This window comes from Humulus lupulus, chromosome 9 (genome assembly GCF_963169125.1).
Source record: "Humulus lupulus chromosome 9, drHumLupu1.1, whole genome shotgun sequence".
In the NCBI taxonomy this organism is placed as follows: Eukaryota; Viridiplantae; Streptophyta; class Magnoliopsida; order Rosales; family Cannabaceae; genus Humulus; species Humulus lupulus.
Genome location: NC_084801.1, coordinates 175,810,882 through 175,823,154, shown reverse-complemented (window position 1 = coordinate 175,823,154; position 12,273 = coordinate 175,810,882). Strand labels below are relative to the sequence as shown.

The 12,273-nt window shown below is 31.8% G+C and overlaps 1 protein-coding gene across 1 annotated transcript; it reads left to right on the top strand.

Moving 5' to 3' along the window:
- Window positions 1–926: 926 nt before the first annotated feature.
- LOC133800344 (uncharacterized) lies at window positions 927–11,362 on the top strand. Its single transcript, XM_062238302.1, has 4 exons — window positions 927–1,278; window positions 1,366–1,453; window positions 1,531–1,734; window positions 11,312–11,362. Exons 1-4 carry the CDS (start codon window positions 953–955, stop codon window positions 11,360–11,362), a joined length of 669 nt encoding a protein of 222 aa, XP_062094286.1. The 5' UTR covers window positions 927–952.
- Window positions 11,363–12,273: the final 911 nt, after the last annotated feature.

The window sequence follows — 12,273 nt, the reverse complement described above, 5'->3', positions numbered from 1 at the left end:
GATGTCTGGGTGGAGCACAAAAGGGTACAAGGCGTGTCCCACATGCAATGAAGAAACTCCCTCTGTAGGGATTAGAAGTAAAATTGCATACATTGGCCATAGGAGATTTCTTGATATGGATCATGAATGGAGGAGCAAACGAGCACTATTCGACGGTAACAGGGAACTCAGGCCACCACCGAAACATTACTCCGGTGATGATGTTTTGAAGCAATTAGAGAATTTGCTGATTAGACATCCTGGGAAACACAAAGAATTTGGTGGTGTGAAACGCAAAAGGGCTCCGATTGAACTTAATTGGTCGAAGAAGAGCATATTTTTCGAGCTTGATTATTGGAAGGAGTTATTGTTGAGGCATAATTTGGACGTAATGCACATTGAGAAGAATGTTTGCGACAGTGTCTTGGGAACTTTGTTGAACTTAGAGGGAAAATCTAAAGACACTGACAAGGCAAGACTTGATCTAGCAGACATGAAAATTAGGGAAAAACTCCACCTCCGCAAAGAGGGAAACAAGTGGAAGAAACCGCACGCCAGTTACACCCTCAGTGTCCCGGAGCGTCGAGTTTTCTGTGAATTTGTGAAGTCAGTTGAATTCCCGGACGGTTTTGCTGCAAACCTTTCGAAGAATGTCAATGTCAATGATGGCAAGATAACTGGGTTGAAATCACATGATTGCCACGTGTTGTTTCAGCAGTTGTTGCCCGCCGCACTTAGGTCGTTTTTGGTTCCGGAAGTTCGGAAGCCAATTATTGAGTTGTGCGGTTTTTTCAAAAAACTTTGTGCACGGACTTTGAATGTGAAAGACCTTGAGAAGATGGAGACAGACATTATCACCATTTTATGCAAGTTGGAAATGATATTTCCTCCAGCATTTTTCGATATTATGGTGCATTTGGTTTTGCACCTTCCGAAAGAGGCAATTCTTGGCGGTCCCGTGCACTTTAGGTGGATGTATCCCATTGAACGTTCGATGGGAGTTTATAAACAATATGTAAGAAATCGTGCACGTCCTGAAGGTTCAATCGCAGAAGCTTACGTGGTGAACGAGGCTTTAACCTTTTGCTCAATGTACCTGCGGGGGGTTGAGACTCGATTCAATCGACCTGAGAGGAATGACGATCGCGTTGAATCCCAACCAAATCGGGAATATTCTATTTATAAGGCTGTTGGTCGTCCATTTGGTAAGAAATCAAATATGCTCCTCAATCCGCAGTTAAAGCAAAAGGCTGAGTGGTATATCTTGAACAATTGTGCCGAAATTAAGGAGTACCTTAGGTGTGTTTTCTAGTATTTTTTCAATAATGATGTTTGGTTTATATACCGAGTAAATGCCAAAATCATAGTTTTTTTGTTCATTTGTAGTGAGCATATGGATGAATTAAGAAGACGGGGGGGCTTGAATCTTGAAGTTCAACAAAAAACTGATTTTCCTCAGTGGTTCAAAGAAAGAGTATGTATATTAGTCAATTCTTTTCTGAAACCCCAATTAGTCAATCCAAAACTAACTTTCAATGTTAATGTTGATAGGTGAACGGTTTGCATGAGTCAACACCTACTGAAGTGAATAATGAATTGTATGCTCTCGCAAACAAATCAAGCGGCACCGTGTATTCATATCCAGGGATGATAGTGAATGGTGTGAAATTTGTGACTCGTGGTCGTGATATGAAGCTTAAAACACAAAATTGCGGTGTAATGGTGCCAAGTGAGGAAGGAGTGAACTACTATGGAGTTTTGGAAGAAGTAATTGAATTGTCCTACTTTATGGGTTACAGTGTTGTCCTATTCAAGTGTAGATGGTTCAATACAAGTAGAATTAAAGTGGAATCCAATTTTACGAGCGTATATGTGAAAGAAGAATGTTATAAATATGATCATTTCGTTCTCGCATCTCAAGCGAAGTTGGTGTATTATCTTCGAGATGTGAAAAATGGGGATGATTGGAGGCTCGTTAATGAATACATTCCAAGGAATGTATGGGATTTCACAAATTCCGATGTTGATGATACTGAGACCACAAATGATATACCAATATTGCAAGAAGTTAATTCTTCTTCATTTCAGTTGTGGGTAGAACTTCCAATTTTTGATAATCTTCAGTATGATCGGGTTGATGTCAATGCCACTGAAGTGCACAACGTTGATGATTTGGTTGGCGAAGGTTCAGATGAATTTGTTGTCGATGATGAAGTTGAATTTGAAGACGACACGTTGGTCGAGTATGAAGACGATGAGGATGACGATAATGTTCTAGTCGATAGTGATAGTGATAGTGATGTTCGTAATGATGTTGTAGTTAGTGATGACGAGGACAGTGATATGTAATTTAAACAAGTGTATGTAACTTTTTATTTAATTCAATGAAAAGTTTATTTATTATCATTAATTAATGATAGTATTAGATATAGGTACACATGCACCTATTGGATGCTTTGGGGATAGTCAATGTATTCATGTACTGGTACTCATTTTTTCAATATATTTGATGAAATATGTTGAAAAAATGGGTAGTCGCACATGTCTGCTTACTATCTCCAAGGGATCTATTAGGTCGGAATAGGGTAGGTTGGGAAAGACAATAAGTAATAAAATGTTAATTCAATAACAAAAAATAATAGTGATGCACCTAGTGGATGCCTTGGGGATAGACAATGTATTCATGTACTGGTACTCATTTTTTCAATATATTTGATGAAATATGTTGAAAAAATGGGTAGTCGAACATGTCTGCTTACTATCTCCAAGGGATCTACTAGGTCGGAATATGGTAGGTTGGGAAAGACAATAAGTAATAAAATGTTAATTCAATAACAAAAAATAATAGCGATGCACCTAGTGGATGCCTTGGGGATAGTCAATGTATTCATGTACTGGTACTCATTTTTTCAATATATTTGATGAAATATGTTGAAAAAATGGGTAGTCGCACATGTCTGCTTACTATCTCCAAGGAATCTATTAGGTCGGAATAGGGTAGGTTGGGAAAGACAATAAGTAATAAAATGTTAATTCAATAACAAAAAATAATAGTGATGCACCTAGTGGATGCCTTGGGGATAGACAATGTATTCATGTACTGCTACTCATTTTTTCAAAATGTTTGATGAAATATTTTGAAAAAGTGTGTAGTCGCACATGTCTGCTTACTATCTCCAAGGGATCTACTAGGTCGGAATAGGGTAGGTTAGGAAAGACAATAAGTAATAAAATGTTAATTCAATAACAAAAAATAATAGTGATGCACCTAGTGGATGTCTTGGGGATAGACAATGTATTCATGTACTGCTCCTCATTTTTTTAAAATGTTTGATAAACATTTTAAAAAACTGAGGAGAAGTACATGACTTCTTACTATCTCCAAGGGATCCACTAGGTCGGAATAGGGTAGGTTTGGAAATACCATAATGAATAAATGTTAATTTTATAACAAAAAACAATAGACATACATAATTTGAATTAGTTAATTAATGAATATTTTAATGTAGAATGGCCGAAACAAGTAATGACACAGGTGGTGGCTCCAAGAGAGGCAGGTGAGCTTATTACGGTGCCAATATCGAGAAGGAGCTGGCCATCAAAAAAGTTACTCATTTGAAAGTAGAGTTTGATAAAGAAACTGGAAAAGCTATTCAAAAGTACGGCAAGTGGTTCAACAATTCTATGGCTCGTTATTTGCGTAGCACCGTACCCCCAACTACACTAGCTTGGGAACAAGTAAAACCAGCTGATATCGAAGTTATTCGAAAGAGACTATCTGTAAGCATTCTTTAAACCTTTAATAACTCATTATTAAATATTTTGTCTATCTTCAAAATATTTTAACAAATTCCAATTTTAATTGTGATTTTAGGAAAAATTCATTTATCCAGAAGACAATCCAGTAATCAACGATGCCATGGTAAGACAAATGCAAAAACATCTGACTGATTGGCGCCACACGATGAAGAAACACTGGGTAGATGTTGGAGGAGAGGTGGACAATGAGAGAGCGAAGTCAAAACCTTTTGTGTCGATCACTTCTTCTGATTGGGCAGTTCTGTGTGATTTTTGGGTTTCTGATTCTCACCAGGTATGCCGTACATTTTACATTAATTTTTAATTATAAAATTACAATTTAGATTAATGAGTACTGTTTTCTTTTTGAAGCGTATATCGAAGAAAAATAAAGAAGCTCGAGCTAAAATGACCATACCAGGAGGACACGGTTCCAAATCCATCGTTGCCCATGTTTATGATCACATAAATTATAATAACTTATATCCTTACATTTACGAAAATATTATAAATGTCACAATGTTTAAATAATTTGCTTTTTTAGATGGACCCATCTACTGGCCAGCTCCCGAGCATGATCGACACATTCGAGCACCTGCACAAGAAGAAGGATAAGTGGATTAGTGATGCAGCGGCGACAAAACATGTAAGTTGCATAACCTTAACTAATTTATGATCATTTAACTTTAAAAAAGTTTAGTAAATAATTAATAAATATTAATTATTAATTGTTGTTGTCAATTAGTAATTATTTATTAATTATTAATTAAATTTTTAACAATGAAATCTTTATAATCTATGTGCCAATATTTTTATGATTAATGATTGTGGACTAAGATAAAAAAAGAATGTAATTAATGTTGTCCCCGTATCAGGGAGCTTGTGGACTAAAGTAAATTTGGTCATGAAAATCCATATCTGAATCAAAAACATGTAAATATAGTTGATGTATATGTTTGGAGACGTAAATTCCTCATTAATGGAATTAACTGCACTTACCGTATATATCAACAACATCTTCATGATTTTGATTCAGATATGGATTTTCATGACCAAATTTACTTTAGCCCACTTGCTCCCTGATACGGGAACAAAATTAATTACATTCTTTTTCAGTCACTGGTCTGCAGTCATTAATGATAGGATGTTGGCAGATAGATAATAAAGTTATATTTTATATGTTGTTATATTAAAAATTTATAAGTTAGGTTTTCAAATAATGTTATATTGGAATTCGAAATACGTGCTTTTTATTGTGCAGAATGAGATGACCGAACGTCGAGCATCGCAGAGTACGGCCCCTGCATCATCTGCTGCTTCTTGTGTCGGCGATAATGTCGACGGTCATTTCCCGCCTGATATGGATATTGTCACGGATGTCCTTGGACCCCGCTCGCGTTATAAGAAAGGGTTTGGGGGGTTGCCTAGGTTGAAGGCAATTGGCGCAAAGAGGGCAGCATCTTCGTCAACTTCTCAAATGTCCGGGCAATTGCCACCTGAAGTGGACACCATTTTGCAGCAAAATCAGGACATTATGCTAGAAAATCAGAACCTAAAGAAGCATACGACTAAACTTGAGAGTCGTCAACGGCGTCAAGATCTCCTGCTCAGTGCTTTGTTGAAGCAGGTTGGTCAATTGGCTCCTGGTTTTACTGTTGACTTACCAGACCAGGATTCGGACGAGGACGATGATGCTGATGGGGGCGGGAATGATGAGGCGGCCAGTACTCATTTGTAGAACTTTTTTTCTATTTATTTAAAATTTAATTTATGAGACATTTATTTTACTAAATTACTTTTATATTTTAATGTTTGGTGGAGACAATAAATATTAATAGTTGTAATTTTTTGTTTATTTATTTATAAAATTTTAATTTTAATTTTATTTCTAATTAAATAATATTACTAAAAAATTAAATAATTATTAATATATTAAAATTGAAAATTATTAATTAATATTAATATATTGAAAATAATATTAATAATTTAATAAAAATTATTATTTTAAAAATACTTTTACCGGCGCAAAATTACGTCGGCAAAGAGTTTCAATCTTACCTTCACATATACACTTTTACCGGCGCAAAAATGCGCCACTAAAAAATTAAACTATTGCCGGCGCATTATTGCGCCGCTAAAAGTGTTTTCCACAATATCGTGACAGATTTTTTTACCGGCGCATTTATATTTTCACCGGCGTATTTTTTCGTCGCCAAAAAAGTCCATTGCCGGCGCATTATATTTGCGTCGGCAAAAGTGACATTAGCGACGGAGATACGACGCAATTCTTTGCCGGCGCAAAATTGCGTCGGCAAAAACTCCATAGTTTTTGCCGGCGCAAAACCATACTTTTGCCGGCGCAAATTTGCGCCGGCAAAAGTCTCCTTTTTTGTAGTGAATAGGCCAGTTTGGTACAATTGTGTTATGGAAAAAAATAGATGTAGTTGTGTTATGGAAAAAAGTAACTACAACAGTACTGTGGAAAAAAGCTGCTTAATGTTTGGTAAATTACATATTTTAAAGTAATGTGAGTCAAAAAAGTTGTATGAGTGTATTTAGTAAACTATATATATATATGATTAAAGTGTTGTTAAATATTAAAAGGCTAAAATAGATTTCATATTTATTTTATTAAAATAAATTCACTTATATTAAATATACTCAATAAATTTTAATATAAATATTCTATTTATTTAAATATTAAAATTATAATTATTTTTTCTTTCTAAAACATGACATTGACATGTGTTTGATATATATAGATTATAAATATATTTTATTGTTATATTAATTTATATTAAATATTTTTATTTTGAGTAATACATAATAATAAAGTAAATATATTACGATAAAAAAAATACTTAATGTAAAGTTTTTTGAAGGAGTTTTTTTCAAAAATATAATTTTTCTAATGTTTTTTTTTTTACTTTTTTATGGTTCCTGATTTTTTTTTTCAAAAATACTCTTAAGTTTTCAAAAATACGATTTTTAAAGTTTTATATTTACAAAAATACAGAACTAATGAAATAACTAAAAAATAATAATTAGACAACAATTAAACATTAACCTACTGCATACTAACACATTTAAAAACAACAATTGGATAACAACTAGAAGTCAACTCATTGCATACTAACATGTTTTTTTTTTTAAATCAAAATATATCTAAAGCAACTAAACAACAATTAGACATCAATACAACAACAAACACAACTATATACAAACTTAAAAAAACTAAAAATCAATGTGAAAATAACTATACATAAATCTAAAACAACAATCCCACAACAACACAGTGCAACCCATATTAGTTGATGATGCGGTCAAAAACCTAGAACTTGCACCCATGCCTCACTGCACCGCCAACCGTGAACCCAGAACCCCTAGCCTCTTCCTCACCCAAGCCCCAAAATCGAGCCAAGTTGCACCCCTCCCAAGCTCTGAGCACCCCTGCAATTCGCGAGTCCCGTCTAAGCTCTGAGCTCTGTCTCCCATGCGTGATACAGTAGCATCATTCGACCACTCACAGGTGTGATTCCACCAGCATCTGAGCCGACCCAGCCCTCTGCGCAAGCCCAGGACCCTTCACCTCTCCCCATCTCGGCTCCATGTCGCGAGATCCCTAAGCACCTAGGTGCGATCCCCGTCCCAAGCTTCGAGCACATTTGTGATTCGCGAGCCCCAATTCGCGCCTCCCAATCGCAATTCCATCGTTGTTCGACCACTCACAAAGCACGAATCCACCAGCACTTGAGCTGACCCAGGCCCCTACGCAAGCCTAGGACCCCTCGCCTCTCCCGACGTATGACTTCTTCTCTGGCGGACTAAACAAGTCGTAAAACTAAAAAAAAAAACTTTGAAGAGTAAAATATAAAAAAAACTATGTGTAACAGTAAAAATTTAATTTTTTCTTAACTTTTAGTGATATATGTAAATTTCTCTTTTTTTCTAAAATTTGCTTTTAGAAAAATCTAAAAACTTGGTTGTTTTAGCTTTAGCTTTTAGTTGTAGATTTGTATAAATTATTTAATAAGTTGTTTTTTGAATATTTACCAAAGTCATTAGGTATTTTTTTTAATGAATTAGCTACCACTCCATTTAAAGAATTAATATATCTATCTAGTACACAAAATAAATGTTACATAAAAATAGACATAAACAAATTATAATATGAAATTGAAACATTAAATCATTTATATCACATTAATATTTTTTCTTGGAATAACAATATGTTTATAAAAGCTTATGTACACTAAAAAAACAAAAGATATAACATATAATTTAACACCAAAAAATCAACTAAAAAAATTATAGCAAAAAGTAATAGTTGTCCAATCTTGCTTTGATAAAAATAATGATGATTGAATTATATATTTATTATTAATATAAATATATACAATTGGGGTGGACTAGGGTGTGTCACTAAATACTAATTCTGCATCCCTCGCTTTATCTCACTTAAATATAAAGCCGGGGAATCTCTGCCTTATATCCCACACCACTTAAAGTTGCAAAAAATCTTCTCATTAAGGTTTGATCAATGCATATATATTTAGTAAAATTAACATTTTTATTAAAAAGTATCGAATTATTTTATTAAAAAAATATTTATTAATGATTGTTTTATGTTTAGTGATTCATTCTTGCTACTTTATATTTTTGAAATATACGATCAAGTGGAATTCTAGAAAGCTCCATAAGCTTGTAAAGAATAACTTTATATATTGTTAAGTTATAACTATTATAGATCAAGTTTGTATGGCTAACAATTCTCCAATAGCAACCAACCAAGACCTTTGGTTGCAACAATTAATTGGCTTTAGTAGATTTATTGAGAATTGTTTCGGGGCATTATTGGTGTTCAACACCACAAGTAGGTGACATATTGTTATTGGTGTAATTTAATATTGGATCTTATTTATTTGAATTTAATAAGTAGTATGAATTATCACTAACAAATTATAATGGTTCAACCTTACGTGGTATTTGATAACTTCAATTGCAAAATAACAACACTCAAATTTATTTTATAGGTTGTCAACCACTTACGTATGCTTCATAAATTTAACGAACAATAATAATAAATTTATACATTGGACCTTTTCAAAGACACTTGATGGGTTGGGGATTGACTTGGACGTCATTACGTTCTGGCTAAGATTCTCCCAAATTTAGTGAATTTACAATGAAGAAGACCATATAGCTTTTGCCTTTTGGCCAATGTATATGTATAAATACAGAAGAATATAAGCAAAAATTAGTATAGAAAAAGTTGCCAATGGGATGGAAGAAAGACTTTGTAGGCCAACAATTCCTGTCGATTCTATTCATGTATAATAGCTGATTTATTAGTTGAATATTACTAATGCAATCAATAAACCCACACCTGTACACATTTCTTATTAAATACCCTAGAAAGTTATTATTGTAGTATACAAATTTGCTTCAAAAATTATTAAGTAGTTCAAAATATTATACTTATTTCATTAAGTAATTTTTTTGGTTGAAAAAGTCAGAAAATTATCTTAATTATTGTACTTAAGTTATTAGATAGTTTTTTTTATTGACAAAAGTCAGTAAATAATCTAATATATTGCACTTAAGTTACCAAATAATTTGCAAAAGTCACATTTTACACAAATGTTATCTTAATTTTAATTAATCAATATATGTCTAAACATATATATTTATAACATCATCAATATAATAACTGAAATCTCTTTTAAAAATTAAAAAAAATGATTTTAAAATTTCTAATATAAAAATATTATTCAATATTAGTTAAATTAAATTTTAGAAAATAATACAACTTAAATTGAATTCAAACTTAGTTTATTTAAAATTAAATAATTTTTCATGTTATAACTTGATTTTTTTTTATTTGTAAACTAAATTTCAAATAATTTTAAAATGTTAGAATTATATATTTTTATGTTTTTATTAATTAATTAAAATTGAGATAAAATTAGTATGAAATATGACTTTTGCAACTAAAAAACTATTTAGTGACTTAAGTATAATAATATTGCAAATTACTTACTAATTTTTGCTACCAAAAAATCTATTTAATGGTTTAAGTGCAATTTTTCAGCTTATTTATTGACTATTGCCGCCAAAAAATTACTTAGTGACTTAAGTGCAACTTTTTAGACTACTTAATAATTTTTTACACAAATTTTTCAATACTAAATAAATAAAAACTTGATATGAAAGGATTTTATTTTTAGTAGTAACCAATTATTTAATTTATTGAGTAAAATATGGGGCAAGGTAACACAATATTTATTGTAGGGCAAGGTGACAACAAGGCAATGAGAATATAATTACAATTTTTTTTGTCAATATGTTAAATATGCATTAATTTTGGTCTTTTTTTTCTTGTGAATTGTGATCCATATATACCCTATTATTAATTGTTAGACAAGTACAGGCACATGGGTACACGTCAAACTCCCCCCACAATAAGATAAAGCAAATTAACAATTTAATATTAAAGGAATATAGATCATAACACTAATTAATTTTGTTTTAATATAAGTAACTTATTTAAGAGTTTATCGAATTCGAGATGCAACAAATCACACTTATCTCTTAATTATTATAGACCCTCTATAATCTCACTATCTTGATTAATTCTTATGTTTAAGATTTAGTTAGTCTAAGCATCTTCATCTATGATTTGAGAAGCTTAGGATTTATTGTGATTTTCTGTTTCACTTCAGTCCAATTCAATAATTTAATCTGCTGCGTTACATAAAATAATTGATTAGTTGTTGTAATTACATAAAAAAAAATGGTATTTTTTAATTAAAAAATCAAAATAGCACATGTTAATAGATTTGTGAACCCTATCTGTGATTAATATTATATTTTATTGGTGTGTAATTTTTAGAAAATATCTTATGATGTTAAATATATATACATATACACACAAAATATATACTGAAAAATAATACACACAATACATTACAATAATTTATATTTTGAATGACTCATTATAATGTCTTAAACCAATAATTTTATACATTAAAAATTATTAGGGATATTTTATGGCTTAATTTAGTAAGACATAAAAGGGTTAAGGAGACTTTAAAATTGAGAATCCAAGTCTCAAATGGGAGGACGTGAAAGGCTTCTCAAGTCTCCCAGTATATATTTAAAAAAAAAAAAACAATTTACAACTCTTGCCCATATGTTATGTTTCAATATAAATATATATTTTTATTATATTATTAAACTTCTAATATTTCTTTATTTTTTTAAAAAGGCGTAATTATACTCGGATCTTCCCGAAACTGTCTTTCTTTCTTTTTCTCTTCCCTCTCTCTAACCCTAGCCACCCCCCATCTCCCTCGTTTTCTTTCTCTCAAGAACCCTAATTGACCCCCTCTTCCCCTTCCCATCTCTCACTCTCTCAAACACATTCAGTTTTCTATTTCTCTGCTATATTTGTTCTTGCAAGTCAGCGGTGACGGGCTCACGATGATGGAGGCAATGAGCTTCAAGGATTTCTTTGTTCTCTTTGTTATTGTAGGTCGGCATTGATAGGCTCGCATCGGTGGAGGCGACGATGGGCTTGCGATAGTGGATGTGGCGGTGGCAACAGAACTGCCCCTTAAGGTCTCTATGACTTGAACGATTAGGGAAGCAAGGTTTCATTGGGTTTGTTCTTGGTTAAGGATGAGTGATGAGTACTGATGAGTGATTTGTAATTTGGGTTTGGTATAAATTAGGGACAACTCTTGAGTTTGAATTTTGATTTGTAATTTTGTTTTAGAACAATGATCTTGATTTTGTTTTGTAATAGATTTTAATCGGCATCAATACGGTTATTTAAAAAAAAAAAAAAAAAATTGTATGATGTCTCTGAGGGGAGACATAGCAGAGATCCAACGTCTCCCCTACGGGAGACATTATACATCTTCAATGACTCTCACTCCAAAAGTTTTGTAGTGATAACATGATAGTTTATTTTAACATATTAAATCTTATTTTAAATAAATATAACTAATTGAAAAATTTTGTAAAAAAATTAATTTACACTATCATAACTCTTAAAAAATTAATAATAAAGAAACTCAAAATATGTTGCTAAGAGCACTCACAACAGTCCCAATGACTACTCTAAATTAGTTCAAAGGTAAAAAAAAATAGCTAAAAGGTTTATTATTGTCTCCATTGGTTCCTTTAAATATTTATCTATAATAACTTTGCACTAAAACCAATAATTTATACACTAAATGCAGTTAAGCTTCAATCAATATGTAAACATTTTTTTAATAATTTTGTTTTATCTTTTTCTCCTTTCTCTCTCCCATTGGCTAATTTTTTATTTTAAAAAATTTTATTCTTTAACTTTAACTATTAAATAATAATTGTAAATATAATATTTAAATGATGTAAAAGAAAATATAGAGATGATGATATAGGGTGTAATGTAAAATTGTAAGGTAAAATAAAAAAAAAAGTGAGGATTTGATGATGTATTTTAATGGA